Raw genomic sequence first — 18,324 nt, forward strand, 5'->3', positions numbered from 1 at the left:
CTTCCTAGGAAAATAGATTGTCCTTTAAAATTGCTTTTCCTAGGCAGGGCATGGTGACCCAAACCTAATCCCTGCTCTCCGCAGGTAGATCTCCATGTGGTCCAGGCCAGCCAGGGCTACCTACTGAGACCCTGTCTCAAATGTATATGTAAAAAAAAAAAAAGTCCTTTTTATAGCCAGGCATGGCTGTACATACCTATGACTATAGCATGTGGGAAGTGTGGACAGGACAAGTTCACTTCAAGATCAATTGTTGCATAGTAAGTTCGGGGCCAGCCTGGCCTACGCTCTCAGAAAATGAAAAGAATTGCCTTTTTGGTTTTGTCTTGTTTTTGAAACTGCTCTTTGGACTCCTGATCTACAGTGTTTACATACTTAGCCTGCATACTTCCCACCACTGTGAAATTTAGGTAAGTACACAACTCCAACTGACCCCTTGGAATTGGCCCACTACTTGTACCTACCTAATTTCAAGCTTTTCCCTTTATAGCAGCTTTTTATCTAATTTCTATTTCTTTTTTTCCTTTTCTTTCTTTCTTTTTTGTTTTTGTTTTTTTTCAAGACAGGGTTTCTCTGTGTAGCCCTGGCTGTCCTGGAACTTACTCTGTAGACCAGGCTGGCCTCAAATTCAGATATTCGCCTGCCTCTGCCTCACAAATGCTGGGATTAAAGGCGTGCACCACCACCCCAGCTCTAGTTTCTATTTCAGTAGATGGCATCAATTTTCTAGTTGTACCAGAAGATTTCCACAGGCTTTTAGAAAGGCAAAAAGTATAAATTTATTATGTAACATGTGTATACAACAGAGCAATCCATTGTGACATCACGAATTTTAGAGTATAAAAGGAGATAGCACATTTACCTAATTCGTTTTCTCCTGTGGATAAAGTTAGTGAAATGCCTAACTTCTTCTTATAGAATCCTATTACCTTTTTGGGTCCTAGACATCTATTACATTGTCATATATGGATGTAAATCACATATAACATGAGTGAAAAATAGGAAACGTTGTAAAAGCGTAAGATAAAATCAATTGTTGGAGTTTAAGAGGAGACCGGGTGTAGCAGAGGAAGGAAGATGAATTAGAACTGTCTTCAAAGGTTAATCCCTTATGCATCTCATTTAGTGGCTGTCATAGCAGAGCTGAGTTAAGGTCATTTTCACAGAACTGCACAATTACTGTGCCCTCCCTTTCCAAACAGAGCAAGCATGAGCACCGATGAGACAAGGGAAGGTGGCAGTTCCAGGGACGCCAAACAAACGTCTGGGATTCTGCTCATTCCGTGTGGATCTACAGGTGACAGACAGCCTGCAAAAATCAAACTGTGGAATAGTACCCACAGGTCAGACTCCCTGGATTTCAGTGAGCATCCATCCATTCAGTACAGCTTCTTGGATTTACCTTATGGGAGCTGCAAAACGGATGCTTCTAAAGAGCTTCATGAGGTCAGGGCCTTTGGTTAACAACAATGAAAAGCAGTCATTTAGATGCCAGGAACCCTGGTAGGTCATTAGCCATTATTCTGAAAATGTACGACTTCACATTTTATAGCAGTCAGAAACATAATTCAAGGGTTCCCAAGAACATATGAAATAAAAACCACGGAGACGGCCTGCAGTCTCACTGGTGAGGTTCATTTAGGTGACAGACAGTTTGCCTTGGTCACTGCTCCCACTTGATGTCATCGCGCCTCAGCTTCGTCTGCAGGCTGTGGACCTGCACTGGTTGAAAGCGTCTGTCTCTCTGAAAAGAGCTGGTTTCACTCACACATTTCCGGGGGCTGGTTTTTAAGTTCTTAGATCCTTTAGGGTTGCCATGGACACCTGAAGATTCATTTATCCTTGAGTTCTCAATTTTTTCCTGCAGTTTACGGACCTGAAGAGAAAAGAAATCTAACATTTTAGGTAAAAATTAATGTAAGGATACCCTAAAATAGAGGACAAGATTGGTGGCTTAAAGATTACAATTAATTCAAAGGTTCAATTCAGCGAGTCACTGGCTGATACTGCTGGTCAGGTAGCCTTGCCTTCCGCAAGCCAATTCCTCCAGTTAGAGAGGAAGCACACACACAGCACACTAACGGCACACACACAGCATACACACACACACACACACACACGACACACACACACTGGGATAACTCTGAAGACAAGAATGTGTGCATGTCAGAAGTCATAGAGGGAGGATGCGTGTGCAGCAGAGGTTGAACAAAAGTTTCTGGTGGAGACCAGAGCACCAGGAAAGGAGATTTTTTTTTTTTTTAGGTGATATTAATACCAAAGGAAAGAATTGGTGCTAGGTACAAGCATTTATTTGCCTAGAAGGTACTTTTTAAAGATTAAATTGTTTATCACAATAAAGGGGTATTTATTTTTGTTGTTTGTTTTTGTTTTTTGAGACAGGGTTTCTCTGTGTAGCCCTGGCTGTCCTGGAACTTGCTCTGTAGACTTGGCTGACCTTGAACTCACAGATAATCTGCCCGCCTGTCTCCTGAGTGCTCAGATTAAAGGTGTGCACCACCATCACCCAGCTTCTGCAACAGTAACAGAAATTCATAACTTTCAAATTATAAAATGTATGTGTTGGATAAGTCTAAAAATATGATTATTCTTCTATTTTAAGTTTCTTCTATGTGGTTCCGAGGGCAAAACTTGTTCAATCTTTACCAAAACACAATCATATATTTTTTTTACTTGCTATAATTTTAAAAGTTAGTAAAATGAAAATATTTTTCTATTCTGATCATAGCATGATAAATACAGTAATATCCTTTGGATATTACTGGTTTTTACAAATCACCATCTTATAAAAGTATGCATGTGGAAGGTTGACACTCCTGCAGCTTATTGGAATGCTGAACTCCCTAGGCAGAGGGCTGTAAGAAGTACGTGATGTGATGTGAGGTTTCCTAGAAAGCCCCCATTCTGCTTCAGCGACTATGGATGGAGTTGTCTCAGAGAGAACTATTATGCTCAGGATTCTTCTGTTAGCACATTAAAGCCATGCTGTTCTTTGTTACTAACAGACAAGTATGGCATCCTCCTCCAGCCTGAGTTCTACTGAGCATAGGTGGCGAGGTACAGGACCCCAGGGAACACAACACAGCCCAGCTTGTTTCAGGAGGCAGGAGGGAATGGTTTCAGGATTATGTACCAGGTTTCTATGTGGCACAAAGGACATCATTAGGGGTGGGGTGAGGAGGGGTGGGGTGGGGGACCAGAGCAGAGAATGCTGGAAAGGTAACTGGAAGGGTGCTGAAGCAATAGCCTACGCTACAGTTTCCCCATGGCCTGATTCCACAGAACTCTTTTGCTCTCTCTCATCTCTTGTAAACCTCTGTAGAAGGGCTGTCATTACACACAGTGGTGGCTCTCTGTAAGACATTCAAGTGATTGCTGTGTATCTTTTAGTACACCATGTCTCCATACTTCCAGTTGGAAGGCCATACAGATAAGTGACACTGGATGTGTCTGGTGATTGTTGGTTTGTTTGGTAACGGGCAGTGTCCTTCTTACACTGTCTTGATGCTTCTTGAGCTTGGAGATCTGGTCACCTTTGCTTTCCATCTTCTTGGCTAACTGCTCCAGCTCCTGCTCTATGTCCTCAGAGACCGAGTGGTTCCCAGGCTGTATCATCTGTCTCAGGAGCTCTCTGTGCTCCCTACAGAGAAGAGCAAGCAACAAGGCCGGGGTGTAACTCACTCAGAGAGGGCATCTGTGCATGGCAGGTCCTCAGCGCAATACTTAGTAATATAAATAAATAATAAAATCATAAATAAAAACCACAGAAGCAGTAGTGTCTGGCAGGACACATAGATTATACTTTGCATGATTAAAAACAGAGCAAACACCAAGCACTGTTATAGAAATACTGTTATCTCTTTGTCACAACTAACTGTCTTGTTCGATTATGAGTTTTAGTTAGGAGCAAAATATTAATCTTCAAAAATAGTTGTCTAACATTAGGATATATAAGTCAATCATGATATGATAAATGTAGCCAAGCTTTTATCCTTTGAGATTCGATACATTTAGAACTATCATAGTGTCTAGCTGCTCAATAACCTAAAAACAATGTAAATTCTTGGTGTTCTCAGCTAAACAGAGTGAACAGCTCTATAGTGCTTAGCTAGAGGCAACACATGGCTCTCTTCAGTTCCAAGTCTGGGATTGGAAATGCTGTTGAGAGATCACTTATGTGTGCAGCAACACTTTACGAGTTCAGTGAGCCTGCCACCTAAGGCACGAAGCTCTGCTACGTTTGTTGGAATGTTGTTAGGCATCGGGCTCAATACAGTGACTCCCATGCAGATAGTCCTTCCTGAGGGACTTGTAATACACATCAGGACAAACCTAAAGTAAGGAATGATATTCTAACCCGCCTAATGAAACCACCCATGTAACTAAAAGACTGTAAATAAAAACTGTAGTTTCCTTCTAAAAGTTCATCTCCGTTCTAATCTAAAGTCTTCAGACTTGGTATATCCACTTGATTCATAATATTTGCCTATCAGTCTAGATCTCTGGACTATCAAAAATTAGTTCTTAGACACAGTTAAAACAGCTAAATACTATAATAAATACAATGAGAAATAGTAATAATAAGTTTATGGAAAAATACAAAGTAAGTCTAAATAGCCAAACAGATTTATAGGTGGGAGCCACAAAGGCTGCTGAAGAGTTGAGAAGGTGCCCTGCTCTTGCAGAGGAGCAGAGTCACCTACAAACCTCTGTCACCCCAGCCTCAGGGAGCCCAGCCGCTCTGCTGCGCTGGGAGCACCGGCACCATGAGCACATACCCACGTGCACACACAGTTTTGTTTTAATAAAGAATGAACACTCACATATTCATTTGGTCCAGCTCCTCTTCCATTGTCATCAAGAGTTCAGACAAACTGTCACAAATGGAAACGGGCTCTCCTGAGCTCTGAGGGTTAGCTCTAGCCTGGGAAGTTGTTCTGAAAGGCTTAGAGGGATACTGTGCTTCAGTGACTAGGACAGGTTTCTGAAGGTCACATAGCCACAGGGATACACTAGCTGCAGGAGGTTTCTTTCTTTCTTTATTTTTTTATTAGATATTTTCTTTATATACATTTCAAATGCTATCCCGAAAGTTCCCTATACCCTCTCTCCACCCTGCATCCCTACCCACCCACTCCTGCTTCTTGGTCCTGGCATTCCCCTGTACTGGGGCATATAAAGTCTGCAATACCAAGGGGCCTCTCTTCCCAGTGATGGCCGACTAGGCCATCTTCTGCTGCAGAAGGTTTTACAAGCATGTATAAGCAAAACAGCCTGGACTGACCAACTTGAAGGGAGAAGAAATAGTTGTGACCAAAACAGTATTTGATAGTGTGTGTGCTGCTTAGATTTTTGTCAACTTGACATAAGCTCAGGCTGGGAAGAGGGAACCCCAACTGAGAAAATGCCCCTATCCCAGTGGCCTACAGACAAGTCTGTGGAACATTTTCTTGATTAATGATTGGTGTGGAAGGATCCAGTTCACAGAGGGAAGGTGGTGAACTGAGCAAGCCATGGAGAGGAAGCCATGGAGAGGAAGCCATGGAGAGGAAGCCATGGAGAGCAAGCCAGTAGGAACTGTTCTTCCATGGTCTCTGTTCCCTTTCCTGCCTCCAGGTTCCTGACCCAGCTTCCCTTCATGGAGGACTGTCGACTGAGACAAACCCTTTCCTCCTCATGATGATCTGGCCACGGTGACCGTTACACAGTAGAAAGCTAACGAGGACAGTATATAAACAGCACCTGCAAACAAAGTTTCTCAACAACAACCTTCATTTTGATCCTCACCTTCTTGCTCTCAAAAGTCGGCCTTCTAAACTTGTGGTCCCTTTGCTGAGGCGGCTCTCGTTTTAAGCAGTTAATTTTCTAAAGATTGGCAAGGAAAAGGAAGTAAAGTGCTATTTTAAAATAAATTTAGAGCCGGGCGTGGTGGCGCACGCCTTTAATCCCAGCACTCGGGAGGCAGAGGCAGGTGGATTTCTGAGTTCGAGGCCAGCCTGGTCTACAAAGTGAGTGCCAGGACAGCCAGGGCTACACAGAGAAACCCTGTCTCAAAAAAAACCAAAAAAAAAAAAAAAAAAATAAATAAATAAATTTATACTCAAAACTGAACAGCAAGTATTAGTGCAGTTTGAATGGAAGACAGCAGACATGATTAAACAAACATTCAATCAGGGAAGAAGAATGGCAGACACACAAGATATTCTCTGGTCAACAATCTTATTAGTAGGGAAACTCAAATCAGTATAACATATAAAAAAGTTAATAATACAAAAGGAAAATTACCACATGCCTAGTATAACGGAAACTTTTTCTTAAAGTGATGACATAAAATATTGGCAATTTTATAAAGTAAACATGTATTTACCCTATGACCTGACAATTGCACTCTTGAAGAATTATCCTAGAAAAATAAAAACTAATGTACACACACACACACACACACCCCAACATGTGCACACAACAGCTTTATTTGTAATAACTGAAAAGTGGCAACAACCCAAATATCCTTAAACAGGTGACGAGTTAAACTATGATATATCCTTAACATGGATGTGTGTGTAGACGGAAAGTAAACATACATACAACAACTCAGACAGAACTCAAGGGAAAAGGCGACCCCTCTGTGGGATACAGTCTCACTGCATAGCACAGCTGGTCTCAAATCCCAGTGATTTCCACTGCCTCAGCCTCCTCACTGCTCAGACCGCAGAAGCAGGCCACAGGCCCGATTAGACTACAGAGAAGGTGGGCAGACTGACAGTGGCTGGGGCCTGGGGAAGGGGTGCGTGCCTATTAAGGAACTGTGTGAAGGAGCCTCAGAGAAAGTGAACAGTTCTGTATCTTGATTGTTGGGATGGGTACATAAATCTACACGTGATACATCTATGTAACTCTCCTACATTTCTCAGTTACCATTAGAATCACACCTTCTTGTCTTTTCTGTTCCTAGAAGCTTTCTATGAGTGCCAACTACTTACAGAGTAGAAAAGTTCAAATTCACCACACCCCCAACCCACTTCTAGATAGGCATCTTACTGTTTCCTAGGCTGGCCAGGAACTTGCTATGCAGTTCAGGCTGGTCTTAAACACAGAAGCCTCTTGTCTTAGCCTCCTAAGTATATTTCTAGCTGTGCATCACTACAGCTGGCTTTAAAAGTTAGCTTTTATATTCTTACTTTTTATTTTATTTTTATTTTTGAGACAATCTTATTAGCCCAGGATGGCCTGACCCTAGCTCTCCCTGCCTCGGCCTCCTGCATGCTGAGACTGGCTGAAGCGTGGGGACACCAGGCACTCTCCAGATGCTCTTCTGACTACGTGGTGCCATAAGGCTCAGCACATGCTCTCTTGTCCTTGAACTCCTGGCCTGTAAGTTGGAATCGTAAGCACATGCCAGCATGTTGGCTTAGCTGTCTCTAACACTTAGAGGCACTGGTCTAAGAACTACACTATATGAGCTGAATATTCAGCTGGCGACTCAGGGACAGAGAATTAGAGACATATGGGTCCCCCTGAACTCTGACCCCAGCTCCAGTGATGTCAGGGATGCTTTTATCCTTAAAGGGAACATCAGAATTTGCATCCCGTATGAACTTGGCACTGGAATTACTACTTTTACAAAGTGACTTTGATGTTAATTGCTCTCTCCTCGTTCAGAACTTACATTTTCTTTCTGATATTCCTTTTATATTCTTATAGTTTGTACAATAAATATGAAGATAAACTATCTTCTTATCAGATAAAAGATGACACTAATGAAAGATTTAATAGAAGTCATTGTTCTATTTGTAAATTACTTATAGTGTTTTCTATTTGGATTTTCAGTTCAAATCCCATTACTCAGACGAGACATTAAAAACAGATTAAGAAAATAGGCAAGCAGGGCAGTGGTGGCTCACGCCTTTAATCCCAGCACTTGGGAGGCAGAGGCAGGCAGATTTCTGAGTACGAGACCAGCTTGGTCTACAGAGTGAGTTCCAGGACAGCCAGGGCTACACAGAGAAACCCTGTCTCGAAAAAAACCAAAAAAAAAAAAAAAAACCCAAACCAAACCAAACCAAAACCCAAAAAGTCAAAGGCAAAATAAGTGTTTTTCATTATCATAATTATAAAATTATTTTTTCTTTTCCATTTTTTGTGTCGTGGTATATCTATGTTTGTATATCTGTGGGCATAGGTCTGTGAGTAGATGTATGTGTACACGTATGTGCATACATGTAGAAGCCCAAGGTTGGTAATGGTTATTGTGCTAGGTTGCCTTTCTGCTTTATTTGTTGAAGGCAAGGTCCTTCAATCAAACCCAGAGCTCATTGTGATGGCTAATTTCCTTAGCCACCTTGATGGGGAAAATGGTGAATTAAATATTTAATAAATAAACCCTTCGGCAGGTTCCCTCCTCACTCCAATAGTTTGAGTTCCTGAATAAAACACGGCCTTTATATTTTGATATGCCTTAAACAGCCCAATAGCTGGGCCACTGCCTAACCTCCACGTGGTTAATCCCGAGTTACTACTTACTAATTCTGTGTTCTAGCTTGGCTGCTAGGGACTCAGAGGGCTGACCAGCTGGCCTGGCTCTCCCGGCTAGTTCCCATGGGGGCCATACCTCTCTGCCCTGCCCTCTTCTCAGGCATGGCGTCTCTCCTCTCCTCCACCTTTCCTGCCATCGTGGATCTCCTTTATTTACTAAATATTTAATTCAACAGATGGCATCCAACGTTTGGCAAGAACTCATTTTAAAAAATTAATTGGAGACTCCCGGGTGGAATACACAGCCTTTAAGATTAAGAGGTAGGGAGAGCTGGGCTCTCAGTAGTCAGTGGCGTGGTTCTCTCCAACCTGAGTTCTGAGCTCCTGCTGGGACAAGGCAGGTCACAAAGGGCAGCCAAGACAAAATACGGAGTTTACTGAGTAATAACTTGGGCTTACTGGTGGGAGGTGGGTTAACCACGTGGAAGTTAGGCAGTGGCCCTGCCACTGAGCTGTGTAAGACACATCAACTACAAAGGCTGCGGGTGTGTCACTCATTTGGGAACATAAAGCGAGGTGGGGAGCGAACCCATTGCTGGGATTTGTTTATTAGATATTAAACTCTATAGGAAAATCCCTTGCTTTTACTTTCAAACTTCGAGTTACAAGGAGGGCACCATGCCCACAAGGCATTTAGGTTTTTTGCTTTGTTTTGTTTTGTTTTTGGAGACAGGGTTTCTCTGTGTAGCCCTGGCTGTCCTGGAACTCACTTTGTAGACCAGGCTGGCCTCGAACTCAGAAATCTGCCTGCCTCTGCCTCCTGAGTGCTGGAATTAAAGGCATGCGCCACCACGCCCGGCCCCACAAGGCATTTAAGTGGGAACTGGGTTGGATCCCTCATGCTTGCTCAGCAAACACATTAATTACCACTGAGCTGTCTCCCCCACACCAAGTACAGTCACACAATTCTTCTAAAGATTTGTTAAGGGTCCAGTGAAACGGTTCAAAGTGGAACAGCCCTAATCTGAGTTCAAACTCTGTAAGCCACCAGGTAGAAAAACCCCTGCAAACTGTCCTCTGACATCCATACACATGCCATGATGGCACACGTGTGTATAAGTATACACATGTATACGCACACACACATACACGTATACACACAGATACACAGACACACAGACATACAGACACACAGACACACACACACACAATGTAGAAATAAAGACAGCCACGTAGCCAGGTGTAGTAGTATATGGCTATAGTCCCAGCCACTCAGGAGGCTCAGGCAGAACTGAATTAAAAGGTCAGCCCAGGCTACATGGCAAGTATGAAGCCAACCTGTGTTAGTAGTGTGTAACCCTATCTCAAATATTAATATATAAAATTTGAAATATTTGTTTTTGCTGTATATGAAATTATATAAAGCTATATTTAGGATTTTTAAATTTTTAATTTTTTTTGTTTTTTGTTTTTTTGTTTTTTTTTTTTTAATATACAGAGCCTTACTATGTAGCCCAGACTATCTTAGATTTCTCTATGTAGACCAGGTTGGTTTTGAACTCACAGATTTCTGCTTGTCTATGCCTCTCTAGTGCTAGGATTAAAGGTTATGTGCCAGCCGGGCGTGGTGGTGCATGACTTTAATCCCAGCACTCGGGAGGCAGAGGCAGGCGGATTTCTGAGTTCGAGGCCAGCCTGGTCTACAAAATGAGTTCCAGGACAGCCAGGGCTACACAGAGAAACCCTGTCTCAAAAAAAAAAAAAAAGGTATGTGTCATCATCATACAACACGTTTTAAACAATGTCACTAATACAATTTGTTAAGAGTTGAAAATTCAAAAAAGAACTGGACTGCTTCCTGACGGACACTGCCCACCACAGGCTCGTCCTGACACAGAGGGATACTGCCCACCCCCACAGCCTCGGCTACGGCCGGCAACCAAATGGAGAGCTAAGTCTAGTACACTCCTGATATTACTTTTCTTTAGTCCATATTGTGTGGAACTTCCTATCCTCACACTGAAAATCACCGTCATTTGACTTATTTCCTGGCATTACTGCTGCATGCCTCTGGTGGTTTGAATGAGAATGGCCCCATGTTCTCATATTTGAAAGCCTGGTCATCTGAGAATGGAACTGCTTGAGAAGGATCAGGAGGCGTGGCCTTGTTGGAGTGGGTGTGTCACTGGGAAGCTCAGAAGCTCACACCAGGCCCAGCGTCTCTCTTTCTGCCTGTTGCCTGTGGATCAGGATGTAATGCCCTTGGCTGCTGCTCTAGCATCGCTCTTTGCTCTCCACCATGATGACAATGGCTTAAAACTCTGAAATTGTAGTCTTTAAAGTAAATTGTAGTCAATTAAAGTCTTTGCTTTAAATTCAATTTAAATTCTTTGCCTTGGTCATGGTCCCTTCACAGTAGTATAATAGTAACTAAAACAATGCCATTTATCATAATGTCTTCTAAACCGTTCTGCAAAGAAACAAAAAATGCAGGCACTACAGAGGCATATATATTTAAATAAAAATAAAGGGTGAATAAATATACATGAGAAAGTTAGGAAGTATTATCTGGGATAAGTTGTATATAATATACCTTTGGCTGTTTCTTCTTTTTCTTACAATGCTTTGAATTCGAAACTGTGGACATTAAAATTTTGCTGATTTCAAATCCAGTTTGAAGCTACAAAATTAAAGAGACAATTGGCAAGCCTGGCCTGTAGCAGACTTCTTTACATAAAATGAAAGATGAGCTCTCAGCTTTTAAGGATCAGGTACTTTCTGTGCAAAGCATTCCTCGGATGGGGCCAAAGCAGGATTGCATGAGCCCAGGAGTTCAGACCTGAGTTCCAGGACAGCCAGGACTACACAGAGAAACCCTGTCTCAAAAAAAAAGAAAGAAAAAGAAAAAAGAAAAGAGAAGAGAAGAGAAGAGATGGGAAAGAAAACAAAACTAAACAAAAAACCCTTTAATAACAATAAAGCAATAAAGCTCAAAACTCAGAAATCGTTTCAGGAAGAATACCCCAATTTTTCAGCTTGGTCATGTGTGTATCTCAAACTGAAACTAAAGTATGCTGGGCGTCAGTGCTCTCACCTGAGAGGATGCCTATGTGCAAGGTCCTCTGGCAAGGTAGTGACGTCTATGGGGGCACTGGCTAAGCCAGAGTTTTGTTACCAGGGCAAAAACAGAGACAGTAGTAACAATGCAGAGCAGTAAAACTGCGTGTAGACTTGGGTTTAGATCATGCAGGCTCTGTAGGGATAAAGGATGCTGCTGACCTCACAGGCTCTGTCTTGAAACAGCCTGCGCTGATGCTCCTCCTCCTTTAGTTTTTCTTCTAGACATTTAATCTTATCCTGCAAGAGAAGGAATGTTATGAAAACCAGAGCCAAATATCCTTCATTCCCTTTCCGATAGGGTCCTAGGGGTCTAGACCTTTAAGAGCTAGCAAGTTAGAGCAGACAGTAAGAAAAGGAATGGCAAAAGACTCCAAGACATCTCTCAGCTTTCTACCTATGCTTCTTCCCTTGCTACTATACATGAGAGCAAAGTGAAAACAAAGAAGCCCACAGCTTTAGCCACGGCCACCACCAGATCCACAGGGAATAAACCCACAGCTTTATTCCCAGCCACCACCAGATCCACAGTGATGACATTGTGTCTCAACGTCCACTTAAAACCAAACAGTAGCAATGTTGGCCATGTGACAGAGGGTCAATGTTGGCCATGTGCATGTGATGGGGGTCAATGTCGGCCACGTGTGTGTGGTGGGGGACAATGTCGGCCATGTGCGTGTGATGGGGGACAATGTTGGCCATGTGTGTGTGGTGGGGGACAATGTCGGCCACGTGTGTGTGGTGGGGGCCAGTGTTGGCCATGTGCATGTGATGGGGGTGGAACAGGAAGAGACCTCAGAAATGGAAGGCATAGCCCTGGTTGCTTATGAACTTAGTGCTACACTCTGTCAAACAAGGATTATAATAAACATGAGGGCCTAGAATGGTGGTCCAGTGGGTAAAGTATCTGTCATGCAAATCTGATCACTTGAGTTTGGTCCCTGGGGCCACATAAAACTAGAAGAAGAGAAGCAATTTCATCAAGGTGTCCTCTAACCTCAACACATACGCTTCGGCATACATGCCTCCCACCCTATCATTCACACACACAGTAACATTTAAAATATTTTAAAGAGTAATAAACATGAAAAGGTAAAATGGCAAGGCAATGAAACAATGTGAAAAGGATGATGCACATACGTGCATACTCTATACCTCACACATGCACACTCTATACTATATACACATGCACTGTATACCTTACATACACTCTATACCTCACGCACACACTCCATACTCTCTTTATATATATGTACATATATATATATGCTCTGTATATTTTATGCACACTCTATACCCTCGCACACTCCATACTATAACACATGCACTGTATCCCTTACACACACACACACTCTATACCTTACACCTACATATTATGTTTGTGTGGTTCAGAATAGGAACCATAACAAAAGTGTCAAAGGGAGTTCTGGGTACTGGAGCACTTAAGAGGGCTACAAAGAGGAAAAGAGGTTCTGAGACAATGCCGTGAACTAAGAAGGACTTGGGGGAGGAGAAAGGGATGAAGGATAGGTGTGTAACCATATGCAGTAGGGCTACCTTCTCCTATCCTGTCGGTCAGATACCTGCCGAATGGAAATGTTCCACCGTCTCAGAAGCCAAACTCATCCTTTGACATCAGAAGGCAAGCTCGCTCTTGCCGTGGCAGGATTTACCTGGATTACTGAAGTTGGACAAGAGCTGCTCTAATCTTTGACTACTCGTGCACACACAATGCCAGCTTTGCTTCGCTCCTGGCAGTGTCGCTTCAGAGACAAGCAGAGACTTACCTCCGCAGTCTGCTGAGTCGCAGTCAGTCTCAGACACTCTTTCTCTAGGACATGGAGCTTTTCAAGTTTAGCGTGCAGCTTCATCTGATCTTGTTCTTTTTCCCTTTGAAGCTGGGCCTGAAGAAGATAAAAGCAAATTCTAAACTTGGCAAGTGATGTCAATGGATAAGAATAACATAATTTCTGAGAAATCAAAATATAATATAAATCAATTGCTAGATGCATGTACACACATACATGCACATATAATACATACTTATAAGCAGAAAACAAGAAAATCAAATCCTTTTAAGGAGCCACTGTAAGAGGTGATAGGCATGTTGCTGACTTAGCACTGGCAGAATAAACCCCTCTTTGCATCTTTCTACAACAGTGGTATTAGGGAAAGTATTCCAGCCAAACTTAGAGTACAGAGACAAGGTGTGTGATTCACAGGTGACCAAGCTGCTCACTGCCCCAGGCTCCCTGACTCAACAGAAAAGAGCAGCCAGGAAACAAAACATGAAGAAAGTCACCTGTGTACACACATGCACACTATTTTACAGGACTGTTTATTACCACATCATGAGGACAGCTGACGAGGGGCAAGGGAGACCCGTATGTGCTTTCCTATGAACATAAAATGGCTCTATATGGGCAAGTCACTCAGTAAGACAAACTGAAAAGCAAGCAGTAAAAGAGTGGCCTTGGAGACCACTGCCCAGTCCTGGTGTCTCAGAGAAGAGACTGGAGTAAGGGAGAATGCCCGCTTAAACAATCAAGGCTAAAAACGTTCCAAATGTAATGGAAAGTAGACAGATTAACACAGTCCAGGAATGGAGCATGGGAGGAGAATTCTGAGTGTTTGTGAGAAAACTCAAAGAAAACAAGACGAGTCTTGTGACCTCAGTCTCTTCGAAATATGGAATTGTTCTTGGATTGTTTTCATGCTCCTGCCAGGTGCAGCAGATAGGAGTGTCGACTCAATATTGCTTGCTGCTGTTCAACTGAATGTTTAAACTATACTTCATATGCCTCTATGGAGATAGGTTTTTGCCACACATGGCTTGTCCTTGGGACTATATACACAGCCTGCACTCATGAGAACTTTACTCAAGTGACCTTTCTTAACCCTCGGAGTATAAATCATCTGCTGCTCTGAATAGAGTTGGCTCTTGCATGAGACTGTAGTTGGCTTCACTTAGTGCAGTTTTAAAGCTGCTGCAACCCTTTATGTTCTGGTAACCCCCAACCACAAAACTTTGTTGCTACTTCCTAACTGTAATTTTCTACTTTCACAAATCATAATGTAGATTTGACTCTAGTAATCATAGACCATGGGTTGAGAACCACTGAATTGGCTCTATTCTCCCAGGTCCCACCCATAGACTGGTAAACAGTATATAAAGTATCAAACTGCCAAAAATCAGTAATAAAGAGGCAATCTTACCAGCATCCTGAGAAACAAAACATACACACGAGGAGGAATGGAGGCAAGCATGGTCATGGATACATGAAAGCTAAAGACAACTAGATCAGACCAAAGCTTTAACATGCTGAAAATTTAAAGTTGGGCCTCGTGGTACACTCCTGTGATCACAGGACACAGAGGTTGAGGCAGGATCATTATGAACCAGAGGCCAACCTAGGCAATATAGCAAGGTTAAGCCTAGTCCACACTTTAGAGACTATCTCAAAACAAACAAAAGTAAACAACTCTTCCCAAACAAAATAATAATAATAATAATAATGATAATGAATACACAGGACAAGAGAGATAGCTCAGAGATAAAGGTGCTTGCTGTTCAAGCCTGATGACCTGAGTTCAATCCTGGAACCATAAAAGAAGCCAAGTAGGGTGGTGTGCGACTATTAGCAGAAGCAAGAGACTGTGTGGACACTCATGGGCTAGCCAGCCTGGAATCTGCAGTTCAGCTGCAGACACAATGAGGCAGACCCGGCCTCAAAGCAAAAGGAGGAGAAAACACACTTCTGAAATGTGTGCCATCACATGTTCCATTGTCTCTCACACACACACACACACACACATACACGCGTGCGCGAGCACATGTGCACCTATACATATATACATACATACATACAAAACTGACAAAATCTAAAAGCCACAAGCTAGAATTCCATATCTAGCAAAAACATCACTCACAAATATTTATGAAATAAAGGGTTCTCGGGTACATAAATGCTATGAGATCTTTTGGCATTGTGATATTTTTCTTCAGACTGAAAGAAACTCTATGCAAAGAAGTGAAAGCACTGGAGATGAGCAAATGTAAATAAGTATATTATTTCCTTTCTTTCTAAGTTTCCTTAAAGGATAACCAACAATGTAAAAGAACCAATAATGAATTATGGGTTGGTTTTATAACATGAAAAAATAAAAGGAAAGCTATAGCACAAACTGGAGGCGTACAGTAGGAAGCTGTAGGACAAACTGGAGGTGCACAGTAGGAAGGGACTTTCATACTTAAATACCGATTCATGGCAGACTGTGACAAATTATACTACCTATGTCTGGAGAAAATAGAGTCAATAATGTTTAAAATGGTATCACTAGAGTTGTACATAGTGATTCATGCCAGAAACACAAGTCAGTTGGGAGCCGGAGCAGGGAAGGACTGTGGGTTCAAACCCACCAGGCACTAGATTCTGACTGTGTCCCAAAATAAATAAACAAATAAAAGTGAGTGAGAAGCAGGAGTAACTCACCAGTAAAGCACTTGCCCGGCATGTGCGATGCCCAGGACTCGATTCTGAGGACCACACACACAAGCATAGATGCACATGAAGAAGATGCTAGTAAGAGCTGAAAGTATTTTATTGTTGTTGTTGTTTTTTTTTTTTTTTTTTTTTGAGACAGGGTTTCTCTGTGTGGCCCTGGCTGTCCTGGAACTCACTTTGTAGACCAGGCTGGCCTTGAACTCAGAAATACGCCTGCCTCTGCCTCCCAAGTGCTGAGATTAAAGGTGTGCGCCACCACGGCCCAGCTTCTGAAAGTATTTTTAAGTGAGTGAAATAAAAATAAACATTACCAAACTCTGTCAGATGCAGTCAAAAAGTAGAGTTTTGATAACATCAGCTACAAAAATATAACAGTTCAAAGAACAAAAGGCAGCCTTTTGGGGTAGGTAGATTAGAACAGCACTGAGTGTCCCGGGACGACTCAGATGACAGAGAAGAGGCCACTCCAAAGAAAGCAAGTCCCAATGGAGGTGACAGGACAGGGGAGGAGTGCAAACAAGGGCCTGGGAGCACATGGACTGCATAGGCTTCTGTCCCAGGAGCACAGGGCTTCAGCAGTGGCTCTCAAGCAGTGGGAGGGAAGACTCTTGAAAGCTACCAATCCATTTGGGGAATCTCTTCTCTTGAATGACAGGTCAGCATCAAGGAAGTCCTCTGTCATTCCCATTTTAGAGGGCTTTGGCAGGTCCCTACCCTGCATGGGAACCAGGCTACTGTTTAAGACTGAGGTGTTGTAGGGACCTGAAAAACAAGAATACCTACAGGGCTGGCAGTAGGGAGGGAGCACCGTGACAGGAGCATGGTGACAGTGAAGTGAGGGGAAGAGCACGGTGAAGGAGGGGTTGGACTTGAGATGTTAGGAGTCCAGGCTGCAGAAAGCTGAGCTCTGGCAGGAAAGGACATGGTGGATGGAGCTCTGCCTTCTGAGGATGGGAGCAGACTCCATTGCCTGGAGACAACTGTGGACAACTGGCAGGCCTGACCTTGAGGTCAGTGGGTACCAGACCTCTGGAGCCACCTATGTACCTTGTGTTAGAGCCAGGTGTGGGCCCTCAGCCCTCCTTCACCGACTCAGACACCAAGGGACTCTTCTACTGCTAAACCCTGACACTAAGGAGTTCAGGCCAGCATGAGTGAGCGAGCTTTGACTCTCAGCAGAGTGCGGCACAGCTGCATGCCCCCCTCACAGCAGTCCCTGTGGAGCAGGGTGAAAGCATGGGGACCAGGCACCCTCAGATCGCAGGGCTCTGCGCCCTTCCGCTCACCTGCTAGTTGAATTTTCACCTAAACCATTGTTAGCTTCCTAGCATACTGCGGGTCATTCCTTCTATTTTCTATCCTGTGTCATTACTCAGGCTGACGTGTGTGTTTATTTCTTGTTTGGTGGTGGTGCTGTCTTTCCCTTAAGGCTGCTCAGTAAGATTCCCAACAAATCAGAAGACATTCCATACCAACAGATATACAAACCACGAGAAGCATAAAAGGGGGAATTCAACACCTCCAAAGATCAACTAATGAGACTAAGTAAATGAAATGCTGAAGCGAGAATCAAGGCCTGCTTGTTAACATGAGAAAATGTGCACTGACTTCCAAGAACACAAAGCAGAAAAGGAAAGAGAGACCATGATCGGAAGTAGGTGATACGGTAGGAAACAAGGAAATCAGGAAAGAAACGGAGATTTGCGGGAGGAAAAGGGAAGAAACAGTAGAAATGCAAAATCCAATTAGCAGAACTAAACACACAGGGAGAGCATCAGACACCACATGACCCAGCAGAATACAGAACACCAGGAGCGGGGGGGGGGGGGGGGGGGTGGGAGGGCAGGCAGAGGAAATACGCAGTCAGCAATAAAGCAAGCACGCAAGCACAGCCACACTGAAGGATGCTGGGGATCTAAGACTCCCTCAGGCAGAAGGCTAATAGTTAATCCTCCTTGCCAGCTTGACTGGACTGAGGGTTGCCATGGAAATGATGTGCCTATGAGGATGATTACAGAGAGGGCTAGAGGAGAGAAGACCCCCTTATTATTCCACTGGGTGAGGGTCCCAAACTGAATCAAAAGGAGACAGAGCAGAGCTTCCTGACTGTGGATACCATGTGACCAAAAGTCTCCCATTCCTGCTGCTAAAGAAAGAAGCCATGGCACCCCTGAAGTGTCTGACAAGGCCAACTCGAGTCTTCAAAGAC

General features: G+C 43.3%; 1 protein-coding gene across 9 annotated transcripts in view; it reads right to left on the reverse strand.

Annotated features, from left to right (window-relative positions):
• Positions 1-826: 826 nt before the first annotated feature.
• The window catches only part of Cep57l1 (centrosomal protein 57 like 1), a 68,332-nt gene continuing 50,834 nt past the window's right edge, over positions 827-18,324 (reverse strand). For 8 of the 9 annotated variants that reach the window (XM_021174106.3, XM_021174105.3, XM_085842797.1 and 5 more), the window contains 7 exons: positions 13,398-13,514; positions 11,773-11,850; positions 11,087-11,173; positions 5,809-5,886; positions 4,845-4,966; positions 3,517-3,661; positions 827-1,876 (listed from right to left, as the gene is read on the reverse strand). In XM_021174106.3, coding sequence (XP_021029765.1) covers positions 1,664-1,876; positions 3,517-3,661; positions 4,845-4,966; positions 5,809-5,886; positions 11,087-11,173; positions 11,773-11,850; positions 13,398-13,514 — 840 coding nt within the window. In that variant the 3' untranslated portion in view covers positions 827-1,663. The remainder of the gene's footprint in view (positions 1,877-3,516; positions 3,662-4,844; positions 4,967-5,808; positions 5,887-11,086; positions 11,174-11,772; positions 11,851-13,397; positions 13,515-18,324) is intronic. The other variant, XM_029482850.2, reaches the window with a different exon arrangement.

Source organism: Mus caroli, unplaced genomic scaffold (genome assembly GCF_978045245.1).
Source record: "Mus caroli unplaced genomic scaffold, Mus_caroli_1 scaffold_9, whole genome shotgun sequence".
NCBI lineage: Eukaryota > Metazoa > Chordata > Mammalia > Rodentia > Muridae > Mus > Mus caroli.